Source organism: Euprymna scolopes, chromosome 3 (assembly GCF_053919585.1).
Source record: "Euprymna scolopes isolate OS-2025 chromosome 3, ASM5391958v1, whole genome shotgun sequence".
NCBI lineage: Eukaryota > Metazoa > Mollusca > Cephalopoda > Sepiida > Sepiolidae > Euprymna > Euprymna scolopes.
This window is the reverse complement of record NC_136484.1, coordinates 89,228,451-89,255,373: the sequence shown is the minus strand read 5'-3', so window position 1 is coordinate 89,255,373 and position 26,923 is coordinate 89,228,451. Positions and strand designations below refer to the sequence as shown.

General features: G+C 34.4%; 2 protein-coding genes across 4 annotated transcripts in view; both read left to right on the top strand.

The window, feature by feature from the left end:
- LOC145257147 (acid-sensing ion channel 4-A-like) overlaps window positions 1-22,189 on the top strand; it is a 98,357-nt gene extending 76,168 nt beyond the window's left edge. For all 3 annotated transcript variants that reach the window (XM_080115639.1, XM_080115638.1, XM_080115637.1), the window contains exons 12-14: window positions 10,661-10,740; window positions 13,430-13,505; window positions 21,600-22,189. In XM_080115639.1, the coding sequence (XP_079971765.1) occupies window positions 10,661-10,740; window positions 13,430-13,505; window positions 21,600-21,770 (327 nt within the window). In that variant the 3' untranslated portion in view covers window positions 21,771-22,189. The remainder of the gene's footprint in view (window positions 1-10,660; window positions 10,741-13,429; window positions 13,506-21,599) is intronic.
- Window positions 22,190-22,383: 194 nt separating this feature from the next.
- LOC145257183 (uncharacterized) overlaps window positions 22,384-26,923 on the top strand; it is a 59,141-nt gene continuing 54,601 nt past the window's right edge. The window contains exon 1 of the mRNA XM_080115640.1: window positions 22,384-23,386. Coding sequence (XP_079971766.1) covers window positions 23,315-23,386 — 72 coding nt within the window. The 5' untranslated portion in view covers window positions 22,384-23,314. The remainder of the gene's footprint in view (window positions 23,387-26,923) is intronic.

Genomic DNA, 26,923 nt, shown 5'->3' with positions numbered 1-26,923 from the left:
TCTTCGGATGCTGGTACGTAGTATCAAAATTACAATTGAAATATAAATAATTCAAGACTGTGTTTATTGGTTAGAAAGCGAATATATCTAACTTTATACACAAAGAAAACATAATGTAAAATCACATCCTTGAAATAAATATATTTTAAAATGCAAAACAAATATTAGATATTCATTTTTTTCATTAAAACATTTCAATATAAAGCTTCTAATTGAAAAATATTCTGAAATACACAATCATCCCAGCAGCTCAAAAGAATCAGAAATAGTTACTTACAATAATTACTGAACAAAACTCGAAACGAGATCATAATAAAAATGGACATTTAGCATCATATAGCATTGAACATTTCAACGGAATTTATATAGATTAACCTAGTAATTAAATAGCTTTGTTAATGAAACAATAAAGTTTTTTTATACATTTATTCTATATTTTTATTTTTTACAAGGCAAGTCGAAATATTATATCATGTATAACATGGTACTAATAATAAGCCGTCTTGATATTTTTATGTGTTTACATTTTTGTAATTCATGTCCAGACTTGTTTATATCCTGATACATTTCTATCGTCCCTGGAATAAATAATGTTTGTTTACGAAGAAACAAAACTTAAGCGAAAACTGATTCCTTACTTGTTGTATAATTTAATTTTCGATGCGTGCTTGACGGAACGATGCGTTTTTTTTCCTCTTTCAAATGTTCGTCTTTACTTTTGTAAGCATGAAGTGCATGTAGTTATAGCGTCGGAGAATTTTTTTTTTTCCAAATGAATTTCAAAATCAGAGAGCTAAATGAAGGCGACATTTACTAAAAGGTTTATAGGCGTGTAGTACGTTCTTGAGATGGTTGACTCATGAAATATAGAAGCAAAGTGGATTATCTGCTTTGATAAATCACTTTAACTTCACGATCAGTGAAAGAAAAATCCCTCTAGATTAAAACAATTTAAATTATTGTCTTAACCCAGAATGCTTCTTTTTAGAGAGCTGGATTTACCCCCACATAAAAAGACGACCCTATATCTAACTCTGCCATCCTGTGGGGGCAAGGAAACAGAGATTGGTCTCCATAAATCATAGCACAATGTAATGCCTGAAATACAGCCCATCCATTGTGAATCCACATCTTTCACAAGGTTAGACCATTAATACAGGGTGACCCCCCACCAAAAAAAAGAAGCTAAATAAAGGCCATCTAGAAAATATGCTGTAGAACGGAGAAAAAAAAGCCAAAGACCCTAGTGTTTTGATGTGATGTTTTGAATATAATAAACTAGTTATGAACAAAATTTCATTTCATTCGGACATAACACTAAGAAACGGGGCGTAATTAGAGTTGGGGCCCGTTTTTTTTTGGTCACCCTGTATGCAAGGGTATAAACAAAATACTGTGGATAAACTAAGTAAACTTTAAACAAACAACCCTCTATTATTTAGCTGTAGATATTGAGAACGAGAATTTGCACTTAGTTTAAGCGACGAACCGTGAACGATTATAGGTTATGACGAGCCGTATACTTATCCAATCCTGAAGATATCTTTTAAATGCATTCCAATATCATCTGCAAATCCACACTGAACACAAATGTTGTGACACAAAAAAGCATATGGTCAGAGTCTCTGGAATCTGCATATAACCTAAGCGATCTAGGTATAAAAATATAAACTTTCGCTGATACCAATCAAAACGAGTAAATAAAATTTCGAAATGAAATTAATCGATAAGAGACAAGATAACACACATACTCAAAGTCTCTCTCTCTCTCTCTCTCTCTCTCTCTCTATCTCTCTCTCTCTCTCTCTCTCTCTCTCTCTCTCGTTCTCACTTTTAAAATCGACACAAAGATATTATTATTTCACTCACTGCGATCATCATTAGAGATTGCCCACTTACAATAACCGGTGATATTTCCTGGAGTCTGAGGGACAACAAATCTCTGCAGATTACCAGTACTTTTCATTTCTTTCGATAAACTTTGCAAATGAGTTTGTGTTATCACAACAGTCGTTTACCATTGACTTTTTGCTGACAACGACCATTGGTCTTCACTGAGGTTTGGGTGTCAATAAGGTCTCAGTCTCCTTTGCACTTATCCAGTGACGGTCTGATTAGTGCTTTCTCTCCTCGGTATTTCCATTCTCTTTGACCTTTCAACTATGAATTTTTTTGAGAGGGAAGGGGGTGTATCAACTTTTCTAGTTTCAGTTTTCTTGGATGCATTTTTTTTTTTTTAATTCTCTTGCATTTTTAGTGTTTGTCACTCATGTAGATTAAATTCAACAATTGAAGGTTTTTCTTAAAATTTGATCTGTTTCCAGCATTACTGATTCTATCTTACTCTTGATTCTGATTTCACATAGCCTTTTTTCCAAGTTCTTTGGAACTGTTCCTTATGCTTCTACAATTATATATTATATAGTATATATTAATTTATATCGATTTTCTTCAAGTTTCATATTCCTTTCTCTGGCAAACTCTGCATATTTGTTTCATTTTTCTGTCTCTGATCTTCACCTTATGGTATGCAGAAAGGGCAAAATCTACAATTTGACAGATTCTTTCTTCATTGTTAATTATTATAACGTCTAGTCTTCTATCTTAGATAGGTTTATCTGTTTGTACCTCCATATTCCAAAGGATTTTGTGGTTTGTATTTTCCAGTCTATTCTTCAATTTGTATTTGAATCATTTGTCTGCATGTTTGGAGTGCGGTCATCTACATGACTCTCAGTATACCGCATTCCTCATGCAATCGTGTCTATCCTTATATTTCTTTTAGACTAATTTGCTACATTCACTTATTATGTGGTTTATTGTTTTGTCTCTTTGTCCACAGACTTTACATTTACTGCTTTCCAGTGTTTTATCTATTTTAGCTTTAATTTGGTTCGTTATGATCGTTTTGTTCTGTGCAGCTGTCAGTAGAGATTCGGTTTCTCTATTCATGAATCCTTTTCTTAACCATGTCCAGGTGCTTTGATAATTCTCTTCTTTTGTCATCCTTATGATTCACCCATGTAGTGCTTACTCTTTTCACTTTTTTCTTGTCTTTTTGTTTCTGGTTTCATCATTTCCTGTATTGTTCTTCTTGACAATGTCTGTCGCTGCGGTGATCAATCATTCCATGTTCTAGTACATGGACTTTTCCAAGTCCTTTCTGCGCTTTCTACACAGACTTCTACATTTATTAGTCTTTTTTTCTTTGTTTTTTGGGTTTTTTTTTTAATGAAGTGTCTGCCAGTATCGTCTTTTGGATATAATGCATTGTGTATTTTCATTAGCTTCCTCATCTTTTGATCAGGATACCTTAGTTCCTCTTTGGTTCAGCCTATGAATAGTCCAGAGTACCTTATTAGTGATACTGCCCAGGTTCTTAATCCTTTAATTAATTTTCTATTGTATAGTTTTGTTTCTAAGAGTTTCCTTTTCCTTCCTAAATACTCATTTCCAATCTTCTTTTTGATTTCTGATATTTGCTTCCAGAACATCTAATTTTTTGTAAGTATCAACTTCACTAAACGCCCTCATCACCTCTTGCTTGGGCAGTTCTATATCCTCCAATGTCTATAGTTTTCCCCTTTTTATCTCCAATAGTGCACACTTTTCATTCCAAATTCCATTCCAATATCCGGGCTGAATATTCTGGTTGTGTTTATCAGCTTTTCTAGATTCTTTTGTTCTTGCAAACAGCTTCAGATCATTCTTTGTTCTGGGTTTGCAAACTTAGGTCTGGCATCACATTTCCTAAATATGTAGTTGCGTGGCATCATGAATATGGCAAAAAGTAGTGATAATAGTGAGTCTCCTTGAAAGATGCTTCTCTGTTGTCTTATTTCAGTCAAGTGTTGTCTTCCAGCTGTTAATTTCAATTTCCATGTTTCCATTGCTTCCTTAATAATATTAATAATCTTGTCCATGTGTGCCCCTCTTTTTCCTTTCCAGCTTCCTTTTTGCTCCTCAGCCAGTAGTCTACGTATGTTAAGGGAGTAGTTGATATGTTTACTAAGTTTTGCTGTTAAAATTTTTCACACATTTGGTAAGCAGGTTATTATTTGGTGTCATCCTCTTTTTAGAATCTTTTTATATAAACGTAGGTCTTCATTTGGTCATCCATTCTGGTAGTTCTGTTTTGCGTATGCATCTTCTCAGACTTTGTATCAGTCTATCATGTAGTGTCGTGAAAGTTTTTAACTAGTATGTATGTATCATGGTCTGGTGTTTTCCAGTTTGCCATTTTTCTTAAGATCGTTTTGAGTGTTTCTTTATTAATTTTCATTTTTCTTCGTTCTTCAGTTGCCTAGAGTTCATTCTCTATGTCTTTCAGTCCTTTAATGTTTCTGTTGTGGTCTTGAGGCTTTTCCCATATCTGGATCCAGAAGTGTTTGGTCTCTGTTAGGTCTAGTAATTCCGTTCTTGTTATTCCTCCATTAACATTTTGATAAAATTGTTTTTCATTGATTTCCAAGATCCTGTTTTATTTATACTGTTCCGATTTGTATTTGTGTCGTTTACCTTCCTTCTTTTGCTGCTATTTTTTGTCTTAGTTCTTTATGTTTCTTATTAAGTCTTTCCATGTGTAAAAACGAAGGAAGAGAGAAAAAGTATGTGAGTTTTATCTTTTCTCATCGATTAAGTATTTTAATAATAATAATAATCACTAATAACAGCAGCACAAGATTACTCGATAAGAACCAATCACATCAAAGCAAAGATCGATAAAACACAAGAAAACAGTAAATGCAGACTGTGTACAAAGAGACCAAACGATAAATCATATAGTAAGTGAATGCAGTAAACTGGCTCAAAAAGAATACAAGACGAGACACGACCAAGTGGGAAGGGCAGTACACTGGGAATTATGCAAACAACTATAGCTTGAACACACAGACAAGTGGCACAAACATACGCCGGCAACAGTACTTGAAAACGAAAATCACAAAATCCTATGGGACGTGGACATACAAACTGATAAACCCATCCAAGCAAGACGACTAGATGTCGTAATAATTAACAAGAAAAATCTTGTCAAATCGTAGACTTTGCTGTTCCAGCTGACCACAGGGTGAATATCAAAGAAAAGGAGAAACGGAGCAAATACATAGAGCTAGCCAGGGAGTTGAAAGGGATATGGAAGATGAAGAAAATCAAAATAATACCTATATTAGTAGGAGCACTAGGAACAATCCCGAAAAACTTTGAAAAAAGAATGGGAGCAATTGGAATCAAAGGAATGATTGGAAAAATACAACGAACAACAATAATGAAAACAACTGAAATATTAAGGAAAATCCTTGAATGCGGAGACTAACACAAACAAGCCAAAAGCGTAAACCAGACAAACTGCCACAGAGACAAAACATGAAGCACTACATGGAACCAAGAACATTGAAGTTGCATACCACTCAAATAAGACAGATGATGAGGGGAGGTTCTATCATGTAAGGTCATAGGCATGCCATTGCCTATGACCTCACTCAAATTGTTCACGAACCCACCCGTGTGCCTGATACTACCGGTCAGTATGCAAGCCTCCTAGACCTTTTTCTTACAACTTTCCCTGAGCTATGTTCATGTTCCGTTTTATCCCCCCTGGGATCCTTCGACCACTCCGTTATATCAGTTAAGATAAAAATGAAATGTAATAAGTTTTCAGACATACCTCTCCACCGTACTTTATATTGATACTCTATGGCTGACTGGGATAGCTTCCGTACATTCATACCTGATCTACCTCTGCATTCCATGTTTAAAAATCATCATCAATGGACCTAAGATCATCTCATCAGCATCAGACAAAGCTAAACTATTTGCCAAGAACTTTGCAGCTAATTCTACCCTATGTGACGAAGGTCATCAACTCCCCATACTTCCACCTATAACAGACAACACACTATGCAACATACAAATATCTGTGCATGAGGACACCAAGCTTTTCAAGAACCTTGATTCCAGTAAAGCAACTGGCTAAGACGGCATTCCAATTATAGTGTTGATGTAACACCAAAGAGAGGCAGCGTCAGACCATTAGGGTTGATGTGATGCTTTTATTTAACGTTAATATTTTATCCCGGGCAATATCGGAAATTGAAAGATAGATGTTAAGATCTTATTCCGGGCAACACCGGTTAACAAAAAAATATATGTTAATATTTTTGTCCCGGGCCGACATCGAAAAAGAAAAAAGAACTTTGCTGGCTTCAATTCTGCCAAAGTATTTTTTTTCTTTCTTTCTTCAAAGCATGATTCGATCGTTGATATTTTTTTTTCTGATTTGAAGTAGCACATACGCATTGGTCAGGTTCAAAGGATGCGCCGACCGTTTGTTGTTGACAAATTCAAGGACACAATTCATGTGTCAGCTAGAAACAACAAAAAGGTAGATTATGTTTTTGCTTTGAACTAAAAACTACACACACACACACACGTATTTGTTGGCGTCACAAAATATATTTGTGACAGATCAAAACAAGGATAAATAATTTCTTTGGAATTAAAATTTCACACACGCATTTGTCGGCTTCAAAGAATGTTTGTCGAATCAAATATTAAATGATTTTGTATGACTCTGATAAAACCATTTGAACCCAAAATGACATTCCTAAACTGTTTTCATTCTCAAACCGAATCGCAGTTCTGAAATATAGATCAAGAGATTTTTGCCACCTGACAATTTTCAATAACATATTTTGTCGAGATGTTAACAGAATAATAAATTGTTCATTTCCTTTGATTATGACACGTGTCACATCTAAGGGCAGAATTAACAAAGCATTTTTTTTTGACGCAGTTTTCTTACTTACGCGGTTATCGCGTATTACGCAGTTTGGGAATTATCCAATGAGAGAAAACTGGTTATTTTCCATCGGGCGTTTTTGATTGATCGGGGAGGAGTTAGAATTATTCTTGGATTGTGGGAGGTGACCAATTTCTGTCATCAGTCAAATTATCCAATGAGAGAGAATCAGACGATTTGGTTATCGAGCACTCTGATTGGTCGGGAAGGAATTGGGAATTGCCGCCCCACCCAGTGCTCTACTATATAAAGACCAAGAGAGTCAGAGCAAAACAGAAGAGAGAGTCTGGGAATTCGGAGCAAAACAGAGCGAGTCCGAGAGTCAAGCCACCTCACCTCTCCTCTCTCTCTCCCCCCTCGCCTATTGCCCGATAACTAAAAAGGGTTAAATTAATAGACCTGTGAATTCCAGCAAGAGGAAGCCCCACTTAGAAGTTTAAATGCTTGCTTACAAATTCATACTCCAACCTGTACATGTGTTTGTATATATTTCTTTTATGGTTTTCTTTTAATACATTCCATGTAACCTAATCTCCGGAGTCTTTGTTTATTCAAAATTCTTCGACTTCTGCTTCTGTCAACGGGCACCCAGTATCTCCGAAGACGAAATCTCTAGACAATCACAGAAGATCTGGCCTTGTGGACATTGCAGCAAAGACGATTCCACCAACGCACTGAAGAACTTGCCCCCATACTTACAAAACTGTTTAAGCATTGCCTTAAGGAGAAGTGCTTTCCAACACTCTGGAAAACCTCGTCAGTATTCCCTGTATTTAAGAATTCAGGTGATAAGTCATCTCCCTCTCAGTACAGACCAATAAGTCTCCTGTGTGTCATGAGTAAGCTGCTGGAATCCATATTAAAGAAGTAGTCAACCAGCTCAGCAGAAATAACCTTCTTAGTGACATGCAATATGGTTTCTGTTCTGCTAGATCTACAGCAGATGTGCTTACAGTTATATCTCATAGGATTAGCGAATCTCTCGACAGGGGCAACCTTTCTAGGGTAATTGCCTTGACATATCAGAGGCCTTCGATAAGGTATGGCATAAGGGCCTACTTCACAAGATTTCCAGCTATGGTATAACTGGAAATGTTTTCTCAATTATTAAATCATTTCTGTCTGATAGGATCATAACAGTAGTGGTTGATGGGCAGAAATCTCTTCCTGATCTACATCAATGATCTCCCAAAACACATACTTAAATCATTCGTTGACATCTATGCTGATGATACAACCATCTATGGCAACACATCAAAGGCTGTAAATGACAAAGTTCTCTCTGATTCTCTCTCCTTGATCTTGAGCGCATGGTACAGTGGGGGAAGAGGTGGCTGGCTACTTTTAATGCATCTAAAACCAAGCTCCTATCTTTACATCATCATCGCTCTGATCCTCATCTGGTATCAATTGAAATGGATGACTCTCGTCTTGGGGAGGCTCCATGTTTTGACAAGCTCCTTGGTTTGACCTTTACTCCTGATCTGAAATAGAACATGTACATCAAGTCTGTTGCCCAGGTTGCTGGGAAAATGGTGAGATCCTCCTACTGCTCCAGAAGATATCTCACTATTGATGCAATTTTCTATCTGTATAAAAGCCAAGTACGTCCAAGGATGGAGTACTGCTTCCACATCTGGGCTGGAGCTGCTAAAAACAGCCTATCCTGCCATGACAGAAGACAAAATAGATTTCGTGGCTTTTCTCTTCCCTGCAACCTCTCTCCCACAGAAGAGACATTGCGAGCCTGTCATTGTTTTATCGTTATGTCCATAGCAAGTGCTTGTACGAGCGCCAATCTTTCACAAAAAACACCTGTCTAGCAGAAACCAATTTGTCAGTAATTTTCTCCACTCTTTATCAGTGCCTAAATCAAAACGTAGATCCCATGAACAAAGCTTCTTTCTTAGAAGTGCACGCCTGTGGAACTCTCTTCCATTTGCCTGTTTCCCACCTGATTACAACTTGGATGTCTCCAAGTCCAACATAAACAAATTCCTGATGAATCCCCCCTTAAGTAAGACACTTTATTAAATCTCCAATACTAACGATTACTACGATACTATCCCATTGATTACTGTACACGGAATAACCCTTATCCCCAAGTGGCTTCCAGGACTTGATAAGTGGTGACCTCCATGTAAAAATCCTATTACCACATCACTTCTCCTCCTCCAAAGAGTGAAACCAAACAGCCAAGTAGTCAAGGAGGAAGGAAAGACTGAGGAGTGAGCACTGACCAGACCTCCACTGTATAAGTGCGAAGAAAACTGGGACCTATGCCTAATCAAATCATCAAAAGACTGAGTTGTTCTGAGTCACTAATTTGAAGGGGCTATACTCGGATTCACCTATTTTCATCACGGGATGAATAATAAAATTTATCCATACAAATAATTTATTTAAAGCATACTTAATTCGGCACAGACGACTGGAAATACGAAGCATTTTTAAATATTCACCTGGAAATAAAAATCTCCAAGGGGCGTTAATCATAATCTAAGAATATAATAGTTGTCCACAATTGTAAAATGAATATAATTTCAGTTATAGAAATCTTTCAATTTTCTTATCATTTTGCTTTTTGCTGGGAATGGGTGAATTCACCAAGGACATACTTGGCACGCTATTGGCTGGCCTATTCAAGTTTTTTTTTTTTTTGCAATAGAAGTTCTTGATGTATATTTAGTGACTCTTTTGAGCGATTTCTGTAACAGATTTATTTTCTGATTCTTTCATTTGTAAGACAATTTTATCCCAAATGTTTGTCTGGTTTCGTGATGGAGGTTGTTCTGTTGGCTCTAATTTCATGATGTTGATGTATCATTTCCATGCATTTTTTTTTTCAGTTTTCTAGCTGGATATCAGACATTCATTCACTAACTCATACATTCCAACCAAGCGATCATTCAAAGATTCTAACCACTTCTTTCAGTGCAATTGTTTGAATCTCTCTTGCACTTAGTTCACTGGGTATATTTGCTATGTGTTTTTTTTTAAATTTATTTTAGATGAATCCAGTTGCTATTATAATTACTAGATTGACGGAGATCTTCTTAAGATTTTATTTTCTTTTCATGTCGTTTATAAGACCTTGATATTTCGCTATCTTTTCCCTCTAAGCCTCGAGCAACCCAGCATCATTGAGGACATTAACTTTTACTAAGTTTTCTTATTGTTCCATATCACTATATCAGGTTTAATAACTCCGTTTTCTAGGTATGTGGCTGCAGTAATTGCACAGTCACAGCAGATAACGTTTATTTTTAACTATTCTTTCCTGCATATACCTCCAGGGTTTGCTGCTGCATTCGATATTCAACTTTTTACAGATTATCTGGTGGAGATATTAACACACTCCATTGTGCCGCACTGTATAGTACCTATTTACTATGCCTCCCACGAACAGATACTACACTTTGATCTTGACCCACTGTATAGTAGCTGTTCCGCAACAGAATCTTACAGTTAGATGTCTCACAGCTGGATGTCTAACAGGTGGCTCACACTCTCTACTTCTGTGTGACAGAACCTACACTTGCTTGTATACGTTTAAAAATGTGCAAACAAATAAAAATTAAAATGGCTTTATTACTTCCCGGTCAATGTTTGGCGATACAGCTAGTTATACATATACAAATGTTACGCTTTATATCGTGTGTTTGTGTGTGCATGTTTTGTGGTATATATGTCAATGTTACTTTTTTAACACCGTCTCCGTCTTAATTGGGTTCAATGAAGAACTCGTGTTTCTCCTGATCTCATTCGTTTCTATATTTTGACTTCATGAAACTTTTTTTAAATGAGGACTATGAGTTTCAGATGCGTTTTCGTTAAGAAATACTCATTCCATTTTCGCAGGATAACTTAGTGAATTTCATCTGCCAGAGCAATACTACTGGCTGTCGTTACTTAAACAACCTGGATTATCTTCAAAAACGGTAAGTTACTATTTTTATAAATGAAACAAATCTAAGTATACTCATGTGAAAGACTAGTGGATCTTCTGCTCGGGGTAATAAGAATTTAAAATTACGTTTGTGCCTTAATTTATTTTTTTATTTTTCTACGTTATCACCTTTTACATACATTAAAAATGATATAGACCGACCGCTGAAGATATATATATATATATATATATATATATATATATATATATATATATATATATATATATATATATATAATACAATCGTATTCCAGTCTGTTAGTTTTTTCACAATTTGATTAATATGTACAAAAGGTAGACTGTTTCACAAATTCATTTTCATACTAAGACGGACGTTTACACATTTTCATTTGAGCATGATTTCTATATATACTATTTATTCAAAGAGAAATCTACATTCAAGGAGTAACATTATTTGCATATTACATTTAAAAAATCTATTTTAATAATTAGCTCCATGTAATTAATTGTTTGTTGCAATAGAAATGTTTTAATTGTTCCATCTGGAAATATTGTGTAAGTTGATTTTCAATTTATTTCAAATTTAACTTATATTTAATTTATTTCCAATTATTATTATCAAACATCATGGTCATTTAAAAACGGAAGTTCATTTATTTAAGTTGTGAGATCTATTTCTTCTTTAAGCTATGAGAGTAAGTTCATTTATATAAGGCACTTATTTAATTTTTGGCACTTTTTTACAGCTATAAAATGTTTCAATTATAGTCATTTGTTTTCCTAGTTTTGCATATGAATTAAAAACATCTGATATTTCCTCAAAACATCTGGCCTTGATGGAGGGGAGACCAAAGCTTGCTGATATGGTTTCAAATGATCAGAAATAACAGTAAGGGGGGAATTGATTCCAAATATTTTTCATATTTTTATCTCTCCTCTGATCTTGAGCACATGGTACAATTGGGAAAGGAGTGGCTTGTTACTTTTAATGCAGCTAAAACCAAACTTTTATCTTTACATCATCACCGCTCTGATAACCATCTGGCATCTATTGAAATGAATGGCTCTCGTCTTGGGGAGGCATCATGTTCTGACAAGCTTCTGGGCTTGACCTTTACTCCTGATCTGAAATGAAGCACATACATTAAATCCGTTGGCAAGGCCGCTGGAAAAATGGTGGGATCCTTCTATCGATCCAGTTGATATCTCACGACTGATGCAATTCTCTATCTATATAAGAGCCAGGTAAGTCCAAAGATGGAGTACTGTTGTCACATCTGGAAAGGAGCTGCTAGAAAGGACTTATCCTGCCTTGATAGAGTTCAAAATAGACTTCATAGCCTTGTAGGGAATGTCCTTTTCTCTTCCTTGCAACCTCTTTCTCACAGAAGATATGTTGCGAGTTTGTCTCTGCTTTATCGTTATTTTCATGGCAGGTGCTCGACTGAGCTCCAATCTATGGTCCCCCTTCGTCAAACTTTCACAAGAAACACTCGTCTAGCAGAAAACACTATCAATAATTTCCCCCACTCTTTATCTGTACCTAAACCTAAACGTAGATTCCATGAACAAAGCTTCTTTCTTAGAACTGCACGCCAATGGAATTGTCTTCTGTTTTCCTGCTTTCCAGCTGACTACAATATGGTTGTCTTCAAGTCTAACATGAACAAGTTTTTGATGAGCCGTTCCATATAAGTTAACAAATTTACCGAATTTGGATTACTAACGATTACTACATTGTTCAATTTTCTACCGTACACTGTTTAACACTTTTCCTCGAGTAGTCTCTTGGCCTTGATAAATGGTGATGCCTATGTAAAAAAAATGTTATATTTCCATTGTTTATTTTTCATACAAAAAGTAAACTTCAGTGTGTATAAGGATTATTTGATACTGGATATAGTCATAATCGTACCCTATTTCCAATAGAGAGGAGATATAACACATGAGAAATATTTGGAATCAAGTCTCCCCTTACTGTAATTTCAAATCATTTGAAACCATAGCAGCAAGTTTTTGTCTCCCCTCCATCAAAGCCAAAGGTTTGAGCGAAATATATATATATATATATATATATATATATATATATATATATATATATATATATATAATTAGAGAGAGAGAGAAAGAGAGAGAGAGAGAGAATGATGTATGTAGTCTCCAAACTATTTTTAAGCACCTCTTTGATGTAATCTTTTCATTCTATTTATTCTGTATCTGTTCTTTTTCCTTACAAATTTACATGTATGATAGTTTTTATAACGTCATCGGATCGTATGAGAAGGCCATACAATTGCTTTCTTCTTCAACATTGTAAAAAGTTAAGTTCGATATGACCGATATGTTGTTGGGTAATGCTATAGATCTGGGTGTTTGTAACACGAGCCATGTAAAAGGATATTTAATATCATATACTTGCAATGAATGAATCTTTCCTGTATTTCTCATATGAAATTGGTTGAATGTACATCAAATTTGTTGCAAAGGAGTGTATATACATACACAAATGTGCACGAAATTTGTTGAAAAATAATACATACAAGAGACATATATCATCAGTTTCATTTTACTTTTTATAAAAATTGACACTATTTAAGAAAAACAGTTTTATATCATCATAATTTTATTGTATCTTAAATAAGTACATGTTTTTGAAATTGTTTACAAAGAAATATTTTGAATTCATTTACAAGTAGGACTGTTTTATTTTCTGTTTGCAGGGACAATTTCGCTGCGCTGACCGTCTTTTATGATAAAATGCAGTACACCTATTATGAAGAAACAGCGTCATATGGGGTAATAAAACTATTTCATTACATACAAAATAATATGTACATGTATAGAAAATGAGATGTAGTTTGCTTGAAGCATTGCGTGTAATGTGTATACAGAGGAGTCATAGAGAGCTATTACAAATCAAGAAATGGAAATATATCGATGTTAAGAAAGACAAAACGAAATGTCTTTTTTTAAATATTTCGTAGTAAATCTTATATTTTAGTCACGTTTATACAATTATCTAATGTGTGTAACCCTGTTCCAGAATATATTTCGAGATAATACCTCTTTATCAAATAGTGGATGTTTCAGATCTCTTAAAAATCGTGTGGATCACGCAAATACTGCATAACTTCACTTTTAGTGGCAACAATTAAACTAAAATACTAAAATAACGTTTATATATATATATATATATATATATATATATATATATATATATATATATATATATATATATATATAGTCTTGGAAGTTTTTTAATCTTTAAAACTATAAAAAAAAGACTTATGTAATTTTTATATTTTTATCATTAGTGTTGTTGTGGCACACATTCATTTGCATATGTGGATAGTAATTACACATAAATAGGAAGACTCAGTTAGTCTGAGTGTGTGTTCACCAGAAGCCACCGAAGGCCACCGAGAGCAGATATGTTTCTCCAGCAAAGACTCTCTTATTTGACACTATTATGTAAATATCTTGTAAATATACCTTTTCCTAATACATTTCTTATTTGATCTACCTTTGTTTGTTGAATCGTCATTTGTATTGCTTTCTACGTTACTTGTTTCACCCTGCAAACTTAACAATTAGTTACAAAACTATTTAGTCAGTAAGTATATATATATATATGTATATATATATATATATATATATATATATATGCGGCAAAAAGAAAGTCCGCACTTGTAATTTTTTAAACTGCAAATTTAAGTTAAATTTAATGCAACTGTTTAAACAAACATTTGATTGGCCTTTTATTCTTCTATTATTTTACCTGTTCATATTTGACTTTTAATTGAAGTATCCTAGTATTAACGTCAATTTTAAAATTAACTACGAATCGAGAAGGCAAAAAGAAACTCAGCACGATAGAAAATTGTGATTTAAATGTAACTTTAGAACAATAATGCAACACAAATACAACAGAGACACAATGATCTAGTTATTATTTAGTAGCATTGCCATAGTGCAATTTGACAGTTTGTTGCTTGATGTAAGGGCATACGTTTTCGAAACGATTGAGGTCTGGAAATTGTGCAGGCCTATCCAAACACAGAATATCATGCTCTTCCAGGAACCACTTGACATTGCCAGCTGTGTGAATGGGAGCATTATCCTGCATGAAGATGGGATTATCATTCAAATTCCAGCCAAATTAGAATAGAAAATGCTCAGTCAACATATTAATGTACTTGGTTGAATTAATTCAACCTTGCAAGCGACCTATAAACCCTGGACCATTGTCACTAATAACGCCTCACAACAAAACTGAACTTCCAACACCTTGCAGCGTTGAAATTGTGCCCCTAGGATGAAATTTTTCGTCCTTCCTTCGATGGAAGTACTGCCTGCCATCATTGCCTAGCCTATCGAACTTGCTTTCGTCGCTAAAAATTACTTTCGACCAATATGAAGAGTCATGATCTTCATTGCATCTAACGGCGCTTTCTGTTCTTTACAGAAATCATTGTCTTGCGTCTTGCATCACAGTCTTGCAAATTTAATTCCTTCAATTTTTTCTTAACTGTAGAAAGAGAGCACTTTTTGACAAAATGACACTGTTGTTGGATTTGAGAAGCTGTTTAAAATCTGTTTCTTAAGCTGCCGATCTTGATAGCATTGTATTCCCTGTTAGAAGTAAATCTAGTACGACCAGATTTAGGGGCATCACGAACACTGCCGGTGTTTTGGTGCTTTTGCACAGTCTTTCGTACCGTTTTCTCATCACATTTTAATCTGTGGCCGATTTTTCGATGGGGTAAACCAGAAATGTGGAGATTAATGAGCTCCTGACGATCACTAAGAGAAAGTTGTATCATATGGACTAAATTTTACGTTGTATAACCCGGAAGAACAAAAATTACGATTAGGAGATGCTTTGTTGCCTGTTTGTGAATATTTTAAACTGATTTTTTTTAAAGATAGTTTTAAGCGAATTGGTTGCTGCGGACTTTCTTTTTGCCTTCTCAATTTGAAATTATTTTTTTTTAATTGACGTGAACACTAGAATATTTCATTTAAAAGCCAAATATGAACAGGTAAAATTATAGAGAAATAAAAGGCGAATCAAATAAGGCACAGGTTGTTTTTTTTTGTTTTTTTTGTTTTTTATTACATTTTCACCCCAAACAAGGCACATTGCCACTTTGGTGTAGGGGGCTATTATCAGAGGCAGCAACTACTGGGGCACTATGTTGGGATTTGGGCAGTAAGATGTCGGTTCACGTTACACTTGAACTTCTGCATGTCAGTACAGTTAGGGAAGCAGGGACCTGGAATGGAATTCCAGAGTCTAGCGGTTCTAGGGAAGAAACTACTGGAGTAGAAAGATCTTTTACATCTAGGGATCTCTACTGTGTGGGGGTGGGATTTAGCTGCCTGTCGGGTTTGTTGAGGGTGTCTACGTAGTGGGGGCACAAGTGTCTGCAGTTCGTCAGAGCATTCACCATTAAAATACTTGTAGAACAGGCAGAGGGATGCAACGTTTCGTCGATGGGATAGAGGCTGAAACTTAGATACCAGTTCAGGGCCTATCAGATTTGCGACTCTCTTTTGAACCTTGTCTAGGAGCGAGAGACTAGCAGCAGATGCACCAGCCCAAATGTGACAACAATACTCCATACATGGGCGAATGGTGGCCTTATAGAGGTACAGGATACTTTCAGGTGTCAGTAGTTTTCTAGCACGGTAGAGAGAGCCTACCTTTTTCGCAGCGGCCCTAGCAATGTTTTCAATATAATTGTTCCAACTCATGTTTCCTGTGATCATTAGGCCAAGCAGTTTGAAAGATGTACTCTCAGACAAGGAGTCAATGGCTATTGCTATAGGTGGCAGAGAAGGTTTCTTGTAATTATTGAAGGAAACCAGTTTAGTCTTGGCAGCATTGAATGTGACCATCCATTTATGTTCCCATTCCACTACAGATTGGAGGTCATCCTCTAGTGTTTTTGCCATTTCTTTAGTTATGTGTTCATTTGTTTTCCTGTCATGCCTGTTATAGAGCGTGGTGTCATCAGCATATATACCCATCTCAGAGGCAGTTTTTTCAGGGAGGCTATTAATAAATATTAGGAACAGTTGAGGTCCAAGGATAGAAGCCTGAGGCACTCCCGCATTTGTATCGTACTGTTTAGATGTATGACCGTCGAGGACAACCTGGATTTTTCTTTTATCTAAGAAGGATTTAATTATGCTAAGTATTCTACCAGTGATACCATATGATCTAATTTTCCTGAGGAGACCCTCATGCCATACCCTGTCAAAGGCCTTAGATATATCTAGAGCTACCGCTCTGCTCTCCCCCGCTTTGTCCAGTGAATGGTATATACGTTCAGTGATTACAGTGAGGATGTCAGCTGTGGAACGGGCTTGTCTAAATCCATATTGTTGGTCAGTCAGAAGTTTAGCATCTGTAAGGTGCCGGACTAGAGCATGGTTAATTATGGTCTCAAATATTTTGTCGAAAAATGGGAGGAGGCTAATGTTTAAACAGTTACATTAAATTTAGCTTAAATTTGCAGTTTTTGAAAAAATTGAAGTGTGGACTTCCTTTTTGCTGGCACTATATATATATATATATATATATATATATATATATATATATATATATATATATATATTGACAGCATTTTTTCTATTATGCATTTTTTTAGTTAACAGTGGGTATAATTACTGTTTTTTTTTCTCTTGGGATCCGTCTTTCCATTTTATGGGCCAATGTTCGAACGTTCTGTAAAGTGTAAAAAGAAATTAGCCATAGCCGCGAACGTTTTCAAATCTCATGAATCGTCTTAAGGCGCATGATGAATCAAAAAAAAAATTGCGTTTAATGACTTCATTGAAAAACTCGATTAAAATCGTTTAAAGGCACTTTTCCTTTCATATTGAGCCTGATTGATGGTCGGTTTGATTATGCGAATGAGTAGAACCTCTGTGATGGGGAGGCGAAGTTTACAATGTGAGACGGTTAAAATAGCAGTATTTCTGAATTCATTTTTGGAGATGTCATGTGTACTAGATGTTGGTAGATGGAGCTGTTATTGGAAGACAGGCGACATGTAAGCCATGGAGAGTTACTAGTCCTAGCCATGCTGATATACGAATTGTTTTTGGAGACATTCTCCTATTGGATATTTGAAAACATACACGGCATTTCTAGTTTTTAGTAAATTGTCGTCGGGTGTTTTGTTATTGCGTATTAGTAGATTAGTCGCTTTGGGTATTTTGTAATAAATGATAAATCGCAGTTTAGAATTTTTCTAAGGGGAAATGTGTTTATCTCCTATCTCCTATATATACTAATTTGATTCAAGAAATTTCCCTATGTACCAAATTAGCGTAGGTTTGCAATAATAGATGTCACATACAAATTAAATATGTCTAAACTATTATCGACCATCTTATGTAACTATAGAACGGCGTTTCATACATATTTATTCGTTATAATAAAATGCTATAATCCATCCTAGGAGCGTCAACACTATCGTTAAGACCTACAGAGGGAGTAGTACGTAATTTTCCCTCGTTAAAAAAGAGCTCCCACCGACCCACTCAACATCGGGAAATATTATTCGCACTATACATATACCTTCTAGTTTACCTACATAACTGCTTCACGAACATACCATTACCTTTCCTTTTCCCGTTAGAAAAATAATAATTTCTTCCTTACAGACATCGGCAAATCTCATTGGCTGAGAGTAAACCAATACCTAATTCTGGAATACCACTACTCATAAATAAACGAACACACATTACTTTTTCAACTAACATGTTTGCGCACTATTCCTCTTGCAATCCTTACAACGTGAAACAGATTCATTCTTTTTTTTTTTTCATTCTTCAGCACACACACACACACATCCACGGAGAGAGATACACATAGATATATAGAGAGAAAGACAGAGACCGTTATTTCGAAGGTCTGGACATAACTCTTACACAGAAAGTTTGCGCAAATAAATAAAAAGGTAAACAAATGGATAATATAAGTTAAGAGTTTGAAATGAACATCCTTACAACGTGAACCAGAGCCGTTGTTTTTCCCCCTTATTCGACACACTAGCACACTTAGTTAAACACAAACCCACACAAAAACACGCGCGTGCACACACACACTCACACATCGACAGAGAGAACTACACATAGACACAGAGAGAGAAAGATAGAAACCGTTATTTCGAAGGCCCTAACGTAGCTCATATATGGAACGTTTTTCCAGATTAACAAATGAATAATATAAGTTAAGTAATCTAAGTTACCAATTTGAAATAAAAATAATTTCTTATATTTTAAAAGTAAAACTTTTTCACAAAGAAACATAAAACAGAACTTTTCACAAATAAACAACAAAAAAAAAAAAAAAAAAAAAAAACAGAACATTCTTAAATCACGGATAAAATACTTTTCCAGAAATAAACAATAAAGAAAATTTTATCGTTACTGGTTTCGGTTTTTCATAACTTGTAGGATATCATATAATTTACATCCTAATTTCATTCCCCTCCTTATTTTTTGTTGAATCTTTGAAACGGCATTTTTAACCATTAAAAACACATCTTGAAATTTTATTAAATCTTTAATTTTAAATTTTTTTCCGGATTTTTTTCCTATGATATGGAGGCCTCACTCGTGTACGTCAGCCGAAATTATTTTAATTTCAACTTCTAAATTGTTTTTATTACAAATTCTTAACTTGTTCATTTGTTTAATCGTTAAAACGTTCTGTTTACGTTCACTGTGATAGCGGTGTCACACACTTTATTCTCTTTTGCTCAATCCCGCCAATAGATAGATAGAGCGAGAAAGAGAAAGAGACAGACAGACAGACAGACAGACAGACAGACAAACAGACATACATACAGACAGACAGACAGCTCTCGGTTCATTCACGCGTCCTTTTATATTTTTACACACAAATACGCCAGAATGGAAAATATCATTGATGTTTAAAACTCATTATGCGTACTTTAATTTGTAATAACCATTATTGAATATTTTACTATTAATGTTTTACCCAAATAGATCACAAATATAAATATATTGTTTTTATTATTACATAGCTTATCTTTCGCACTAATTTCTTGCCACCCACACTCATACTCAGAAAATGAAGTGTCTATTCCGAAAGCCGTTCTTAACATAGGTAGGTTGGGGTGTCCATTCCGATTGCCGTTCTTAACATGAGGAGGTTGGTGGTTGGACTACAACAACAACACTAACCGTACTTTAATTAATTACACGGGGGGGGGGGGTCCGTTACCACGGGGTAACGCCAGTTAACGGGTCCTGCTAGTATACAATATTTTTTTATATTGTTTTGTTGATTTTATAATTAGGATGCATTAAGTTACGGTAGAATAGGTTAACATTATTATTGTAGTAGTAGTAGTAGTAGTAGTAGTAGTAGTAGTAGTAGTAGTAGTAGTGGCAACTAAAGTGTGTTTAATTTGTTCATCGACAATATAATTTGGGGAGTTATGAAATTATAAAAATCCAATGCATGAGGATTATGTGAGGGGGCGTGTGGCACGACTATTTATTTTAATTACATTTCATTAACTTCTAATAATAATACATAGTTAAAATTCATTGCCGTGTAAATATAATGTGTTTTATTTCTAATAAATTCAAGTAAAATTGTAGTTCGTGTTTGAATAATTTTTATGTAAGAATACACACAATAAAGAAAAACATAGTTATCATGGGCAACACTATATCTCCACTTTGATGTGCATTTGTAGAACCGTGCCCAACAAATAAAGGAAGGGAGAGCATAAATATATTTCTACAACCAGGTGTCCCCCCCCTTTTTTCCTTTCTGTTTTCTATGCAGATTTATACGTTTTTTTTTCTTTTCTTCAGCTTAAGATATCTTTTTTATTTTATTTTTTAACTTCTGTCAACGTATTTCATTTTAAACTATCACGCAACATTTTTAATGTCTATCCGCTGTCATCTCTCTCATTATAATCTAAGAATGAAAACTGAATGAAGAAAACATTTTAATAGCAAAGTAAACGGTTAGCCAAATTATCTCCATTGGATTTCAGTTGAAACACTGAAAGTTAACTCAAATGCAGACGTTAGTGTTTTATTTGGGTGGGGGGTTCTTTTTCGCACTGATATACGCGGAGTTTGAATGCAACTGATATCTACAAAATGTTTCAGAGTTTTCTTTTGTGAGTTTGCGTTGTTTTATTTTTTTATACTTGTAAACCATTGCTCGCGTCCTCGGCTGTTGCCAAGATGATACGTTAGAACGAGAAGAGGAAATAAAGAAGAAGAAAAAACAATGACTTGTATTATTTTTCAACTAGCGATAGTTCAGTCAATAATTATACTCCTGAAATGAAAATTATTAAAAGGCTAATATTAAGTCAGATAACCCCCCCCCCTCGTTTAAAATGAATTCGGAAAGATATCCCTCACCCTAAAAAAAAAAAAAAACTCAACGGTAGGTGTAGTCTTTCTTTGGGCCATCAGAAATTATAATACTGATAATTTATATGGGAAAAATTAAATTGGTGACGTTATTCTATGATTTTCTATGAACATTAGTACGAACATTGATGAAGCATAATTTTTCCGTAATTTTAGCCGGAAGGTGTACACTAGTTTACAACACGATCGCCTAAAGACAGCAGTTGGTCAAATTTCAGTGCGTGTGAAACATTAACGTCTACTCATAATCAACATACACCATATTTAAATACGGGCAAACATCATCTTACATAAATGAACAATACATACATACACATAAAGAAAGTTAGAGGGCGTATCAGGCAGAATATAATATACATATCAATATAATCGTTGATGAAGACAATAGTAAAATATGTAAGTAATGTTTATCAAATGTCTAACTATTTATATTTTGTTTTTTAGGCGGTGTCCTTTGCCTCCGATTTTGGCGGCACTATGGGTTTGTGGATTGGAATCTCAGCGTTAACATTGGTAGAAATCATTTACTTTTTATGCTGTCTTGTCGCAGCCATGATATGCTCGATTGGCAAACGCCCAAAGACGACCGCTGTAGAACTTGATTCATACAAGTAACATAAAAACGAACTGGAATTAATGGGTTTTCTCCTTAAATTTGATTCACTTGCACCATTTTATGCGCACATAGACGATCTGTTACGCTCACATGAACTATCTCTTACGCTCACATGGTCTATACGTTACACTCAAACAGATAATCTGTAACGCGCGCACAAACTATTCTTTACTATCTTCCTCACACATATATAGGGCGAACCAAAAGTAAATGGACAATGTTGTAAACCTTCCTATCTGTGGAAGTAGCACACTTGTCATGATAGAGGCCAACTACAGTCAGTCATCCGGCCTCAATAAATAATAGCCGCACTTCCACAGGTAGGAAGGTTTACAACATTGTCCACCTACTTTTGGCTCACCCAGTATATTATTATGGAAATAATATACAAGTATTATTAAAGTACGACACAATTCCACATTGCCTTTTTTCCTTAATTTAGCTGATTTTCTTTTGTATTTTAATCACCAAAAGGTAACACATTATATTTATTACTCTATTCAATTTATATATGCAACAAATTCATGAATTAACGATGCAATTCAGCCTATCAACAGCATGAATGACATAACTAATTAAATTATAGATTAAAAAAAAACTGACTTTGATAAATAAGTTGCAAGAATTTTGTTTGTTTTTATTTTAATACACATTTTAAACAATTTTCTAAACAAATCTTAAAGGAAAGCAACCAAACAAACACGTAATTCTTATTATCAGCTTATTTTAGTATTTATCCAGTAAATACTTTCAGACAATAGAAAATTACCGAAAATTAACAATGGCATTGTTGCAACTGGCCGAAAGATGTGAAGTTGCCAATCCAGGGTACAACTAATAAGGTAGACACAAGTAAAAGAAGTAAAAGCAGCAGTACAAAAGGATGGCAAACATCTAAGCGTGCAATAAGTAGAGATTAAAAAAAATATCTTCACAAAATTAAGTATAGTCCGATAACAATTTGGTTCGATTAATGATTTAATAACCAAAACGATAACGCATTAATTAAATTTAGCTTTCAAAAGACGAGCGAAGCAAAACGAAAGTAAAAAGACTCCCGGGCAACGTTGGATATGTATAGTTAGTTTAAATGTAAGATTAACAATCACTAACGCAATTGATTTTAGAATGCTTTCCGCATTTGCGCTTTTACATTAGCACACCAGATCACTTGTGTTGCTCTGACTTCTGAATCACGTAGAAGACTCAAGTCCACAACGACGTCACACACTAGTTTCCAACGATCGTAATTAAACTGAACAAATCGGCAGATTATCCCATAAGTATCATGAACTTGAATTAGGATTGGCACCATTTCTATAGCCGTTAATCTTTAATCCCAAGTGAAACTGAAGCCTCGTGAAGCTGATGTTACTTTTATACAACATCGATATTTAGAGGCTATTTTTATAATTCATATTCGTAATCGCTCACTGGAGAAGTGCGTGGTTATTTTTCAGTGTCAGTCGGAAATATCTTTCGGAAAACAAGTCAAACGGTCATCCTTACGCGGAATCAGTGAAATTAAACAAAAAAACTAAAAATGCCATTTGATTTAGCTTGGTATACAAAGAATTCAAAGAATAAGAGCATTTTAGCCTTATTGGTTACACTGGTAAGTATATATATTATTTCATTTTATATATTATTTATATATATTATTGATTTGTTGTTATTGCTTTTAGCGATATTAACAACTTCGAAACGATGTTATTTTTTCCGTTGCCTAAGCGGGGTTTTAAAAGGCTATAAGCTATTTTGTTGTATATATATATATATACTAGCAGTTCAATCCGGCGTTGCCCGGGTGTTTGGCGGTGTATGCTAAGCAAAAAAAAAAAAAAAAAGATTAATTGTTTTAAATTTGACCTTTATTATGACCCCTTAATATTCATTGTTTTGGGCTCAAATCGAGTTATTAAGTTAGATCCATGTCCCAAAAACTTATATCTAAAATTTCAAGTGTTTAGACCCAAAATTGTCGGAGGAGTTTGGTAGTGTTCTCAAAGGTCAAGTCGTTAACAGAAGAAATTTCTTCCCGAAAACCGATCACATAGATTTTCCAAAATCTCAGTACCCTGTATATTAAATTTCGAGTCTGTAGACTGAAAATTAACAGAGTTATTGCAAAGCAAAATGTAGACAGACACACAGACAGACAGACACACACACAGACACGTTCACTTTTATATATATATATATATATATATATATATATATATATATATATATATATATATATATATATATACTAGCATTTCAGCCCGGCGTTGCCCGGGTGTTGGCGGTGTATATTGAGCAAACAAAAAAAAAAGCGGCCAATTTCTTTAATTTTGACCCCTATTATGTCCCCTTAACATTTATTGTTTTAGGCTCAAATCAAGTTATTAAGTTAGATCCATGTCCAAGGAACCTATATCTTAAATTTCAAGTTTTTAGACCCAAAATTGTCGGAGGAGTTTAGTAGAGTTCTCAAAGGTCAAATTGTTGAACTTTGACTCCTTAACAGCCAAATTTCTGGCCGAAAACCGATCACAAAGATTTCCCCAAATCTCCATAGCCTGTATATCAAATTTCGAGTCTGTAGACTTTAAATTGACAGAATTTTTTCGTAAGGAAATGTACAAAGACACACAGACACGTTCACTTTTATAGATATATAGATATATTGTTTAATATGTCTTTAGATCAGGTAAATTATGAAAATACATGTGGCAATAGACACAGACAAAAATAACTGACCCCCCCCCAAAAAAAAACGGACCCCTGTACTTTAGGAACGTCTAATTTCATGTGTACACCAAGGTTTTACACAATATCGACGACGTCATCATTTGGTGCGTACATTATTTTCTGTGTCAATCCTACGAATGCTCAGCGGCGATAAAATGATTAATTGAAGTTTTTGCTATCGGATTTTCATATTTACGTTTTTTTTAATCGGATTTTCATATTTACCTACTGTTGATTTTATACGGCGGGGCTTTCTCCTTGTGTGGTGATAAAACTTCTCAAATGCACTTGTGATATTAGGTTGTATAAAAGTGTTAGTTTCTAAGGTAATTTCCGGTTCCAAAAAACGATTCCTTTCATGTTATTTAAAACTTAATTTTTCATTGCTAGTATTCATGATAAAATGACAAATATTTAATATTCTTAACTTACCAAAAACAAACTAAAATCTATATATTATGACAACTTTAAGCAAAAAACGTCACGGAAAAATGGCACGGCAAAATAGCCCAAATAAAAAAAAATTATACTACAAAAATGACACGAATAGATAAATAGAAAAAATTGCCACAAGTGAAATATGTAAATGAAAATATCACAATGAGTTTATGAAATTTTTATTTCTAATCAATTACGAATAAAACATTAAAACATGAATTCGTTTAATATACGCCCTTAATCAAGTTTATTTGTGAAAATGTATACACTCAATACATAGGTTTTAACAATAATCCGAAAATAAAAATAATAGCAAAAACTCTATAACTAGATATTTAGAAATGTGAAAAGAATCGGCACCGGTTTCAGCAATTGTATTAGAATTGGGAGTTTTTGGCAGAATCGGTAATTGTATCGGCATCGAGAGAATGATAAGAATCATCCCATCACATGCATATATATATATATATATATATATATATATATATATATATATATATATATATATATATATATATATATATATATATATACACACACACACATATATATATATACATATATATGTGTGTGTGTGTGTGTGTGTGTGTGTGTGTGTGTGTGTGTGTGTGTGTGTGTGTACTACCATTTCAGCCCGGCGTTGCCCGGGTGTTTGGAGGTGTATGTTGAGCAAAAAAAAAAAAAAAAAAAAGCGGTCAATTTTTTTACCTTTGACCTCTATTATGACCCCTTAACATTTATTGTTAGGGCTCAAATCAAGTTATTAAGTTAGATCCATGCCCAAGGTACCTATATCTAAAATTTCAAGTGTTTAGACCCAAAATTGGCGGAGGTGTTTGGTAGAGCTCTCAATGGTCTTAACAGCCACAGTTTTGGCCAAAAACGGATTACAAAGATTTTCTCAAATTTCAGTACCCTGTATATCAAATTTCGAGTCTGTGGACTTAAAATTGACAGAGTTATTGCGTAGGGAAATGTACCCAGACACACACACATACACGTTCACTTATATATATATATATATATATATATATATATAATATAAAGCTGAATGTGTGTGTGTTTGTGTGTGTGTGTGTGTGTGTGTGTTTCTATGTGTATGTGTGTGTGGTCACGAATAGGCTCCTATATGATTGACTATTTTAAAAAACGGATTACATATAATGATAGAAGATGTATCGAGACACAGGAATGGGTATGTTTGATCCTGCAGAACGGTGGTTCATTAAAATTGTGGGGTCTGCGTTCGCGCCTGGTCCACAAACTATAGAAATAATAATAAAAAAAAAAACGTTTACAAGTGTTTTTGATATAGATGTACATAAGAATACTTTGATAAGTATGTTTCAATATAAATAGGGATGGTATAATAAAATTGTGTGGTCTGCGTTCGCGCCTGACCTCCATAGAATGGAAATAGGCACACACTTTGATAAAGACTTTTCATATCTATCTGCGTAAGTATACTTTGATAATTATGTTTCAGTTTGAAGAAATATGGGGTGTTCGTTTGCGCCTGACCTCCATAGAATGTTTTTTAATATAGATCCATAGAAGGTTTTTTAATATAGATCCACAGAATACTGTGATAAGTGTTTCAATGTGAACAGGTATGGTATAATAAATTATGGGGTTCATCTATTTTATTTTTACTTTCATTATATTTTGCTTTCGTTTTAATTCCCCCAAATTCGAGGCCATCTCTTTACAACCCTCGCTTTTCATAACCTATCATACTTTAATAAATCAGAGTCCATTTTCTGGAGGCTGTTTTTGAACCCAGTCAACGACAGGTACTTTTGCTAGTATATATATATATATATATATATATATATATATATATATATATATATATATATATATATATATATAATGTTAAAAGACCACGTATGCTTCTAGAATAATGATTTACAGATTATGAGGGTTTTCGAAGAATGAAAACGATGTTATTTTGTGTTTGTGTGTGTGTGTGTATATATAT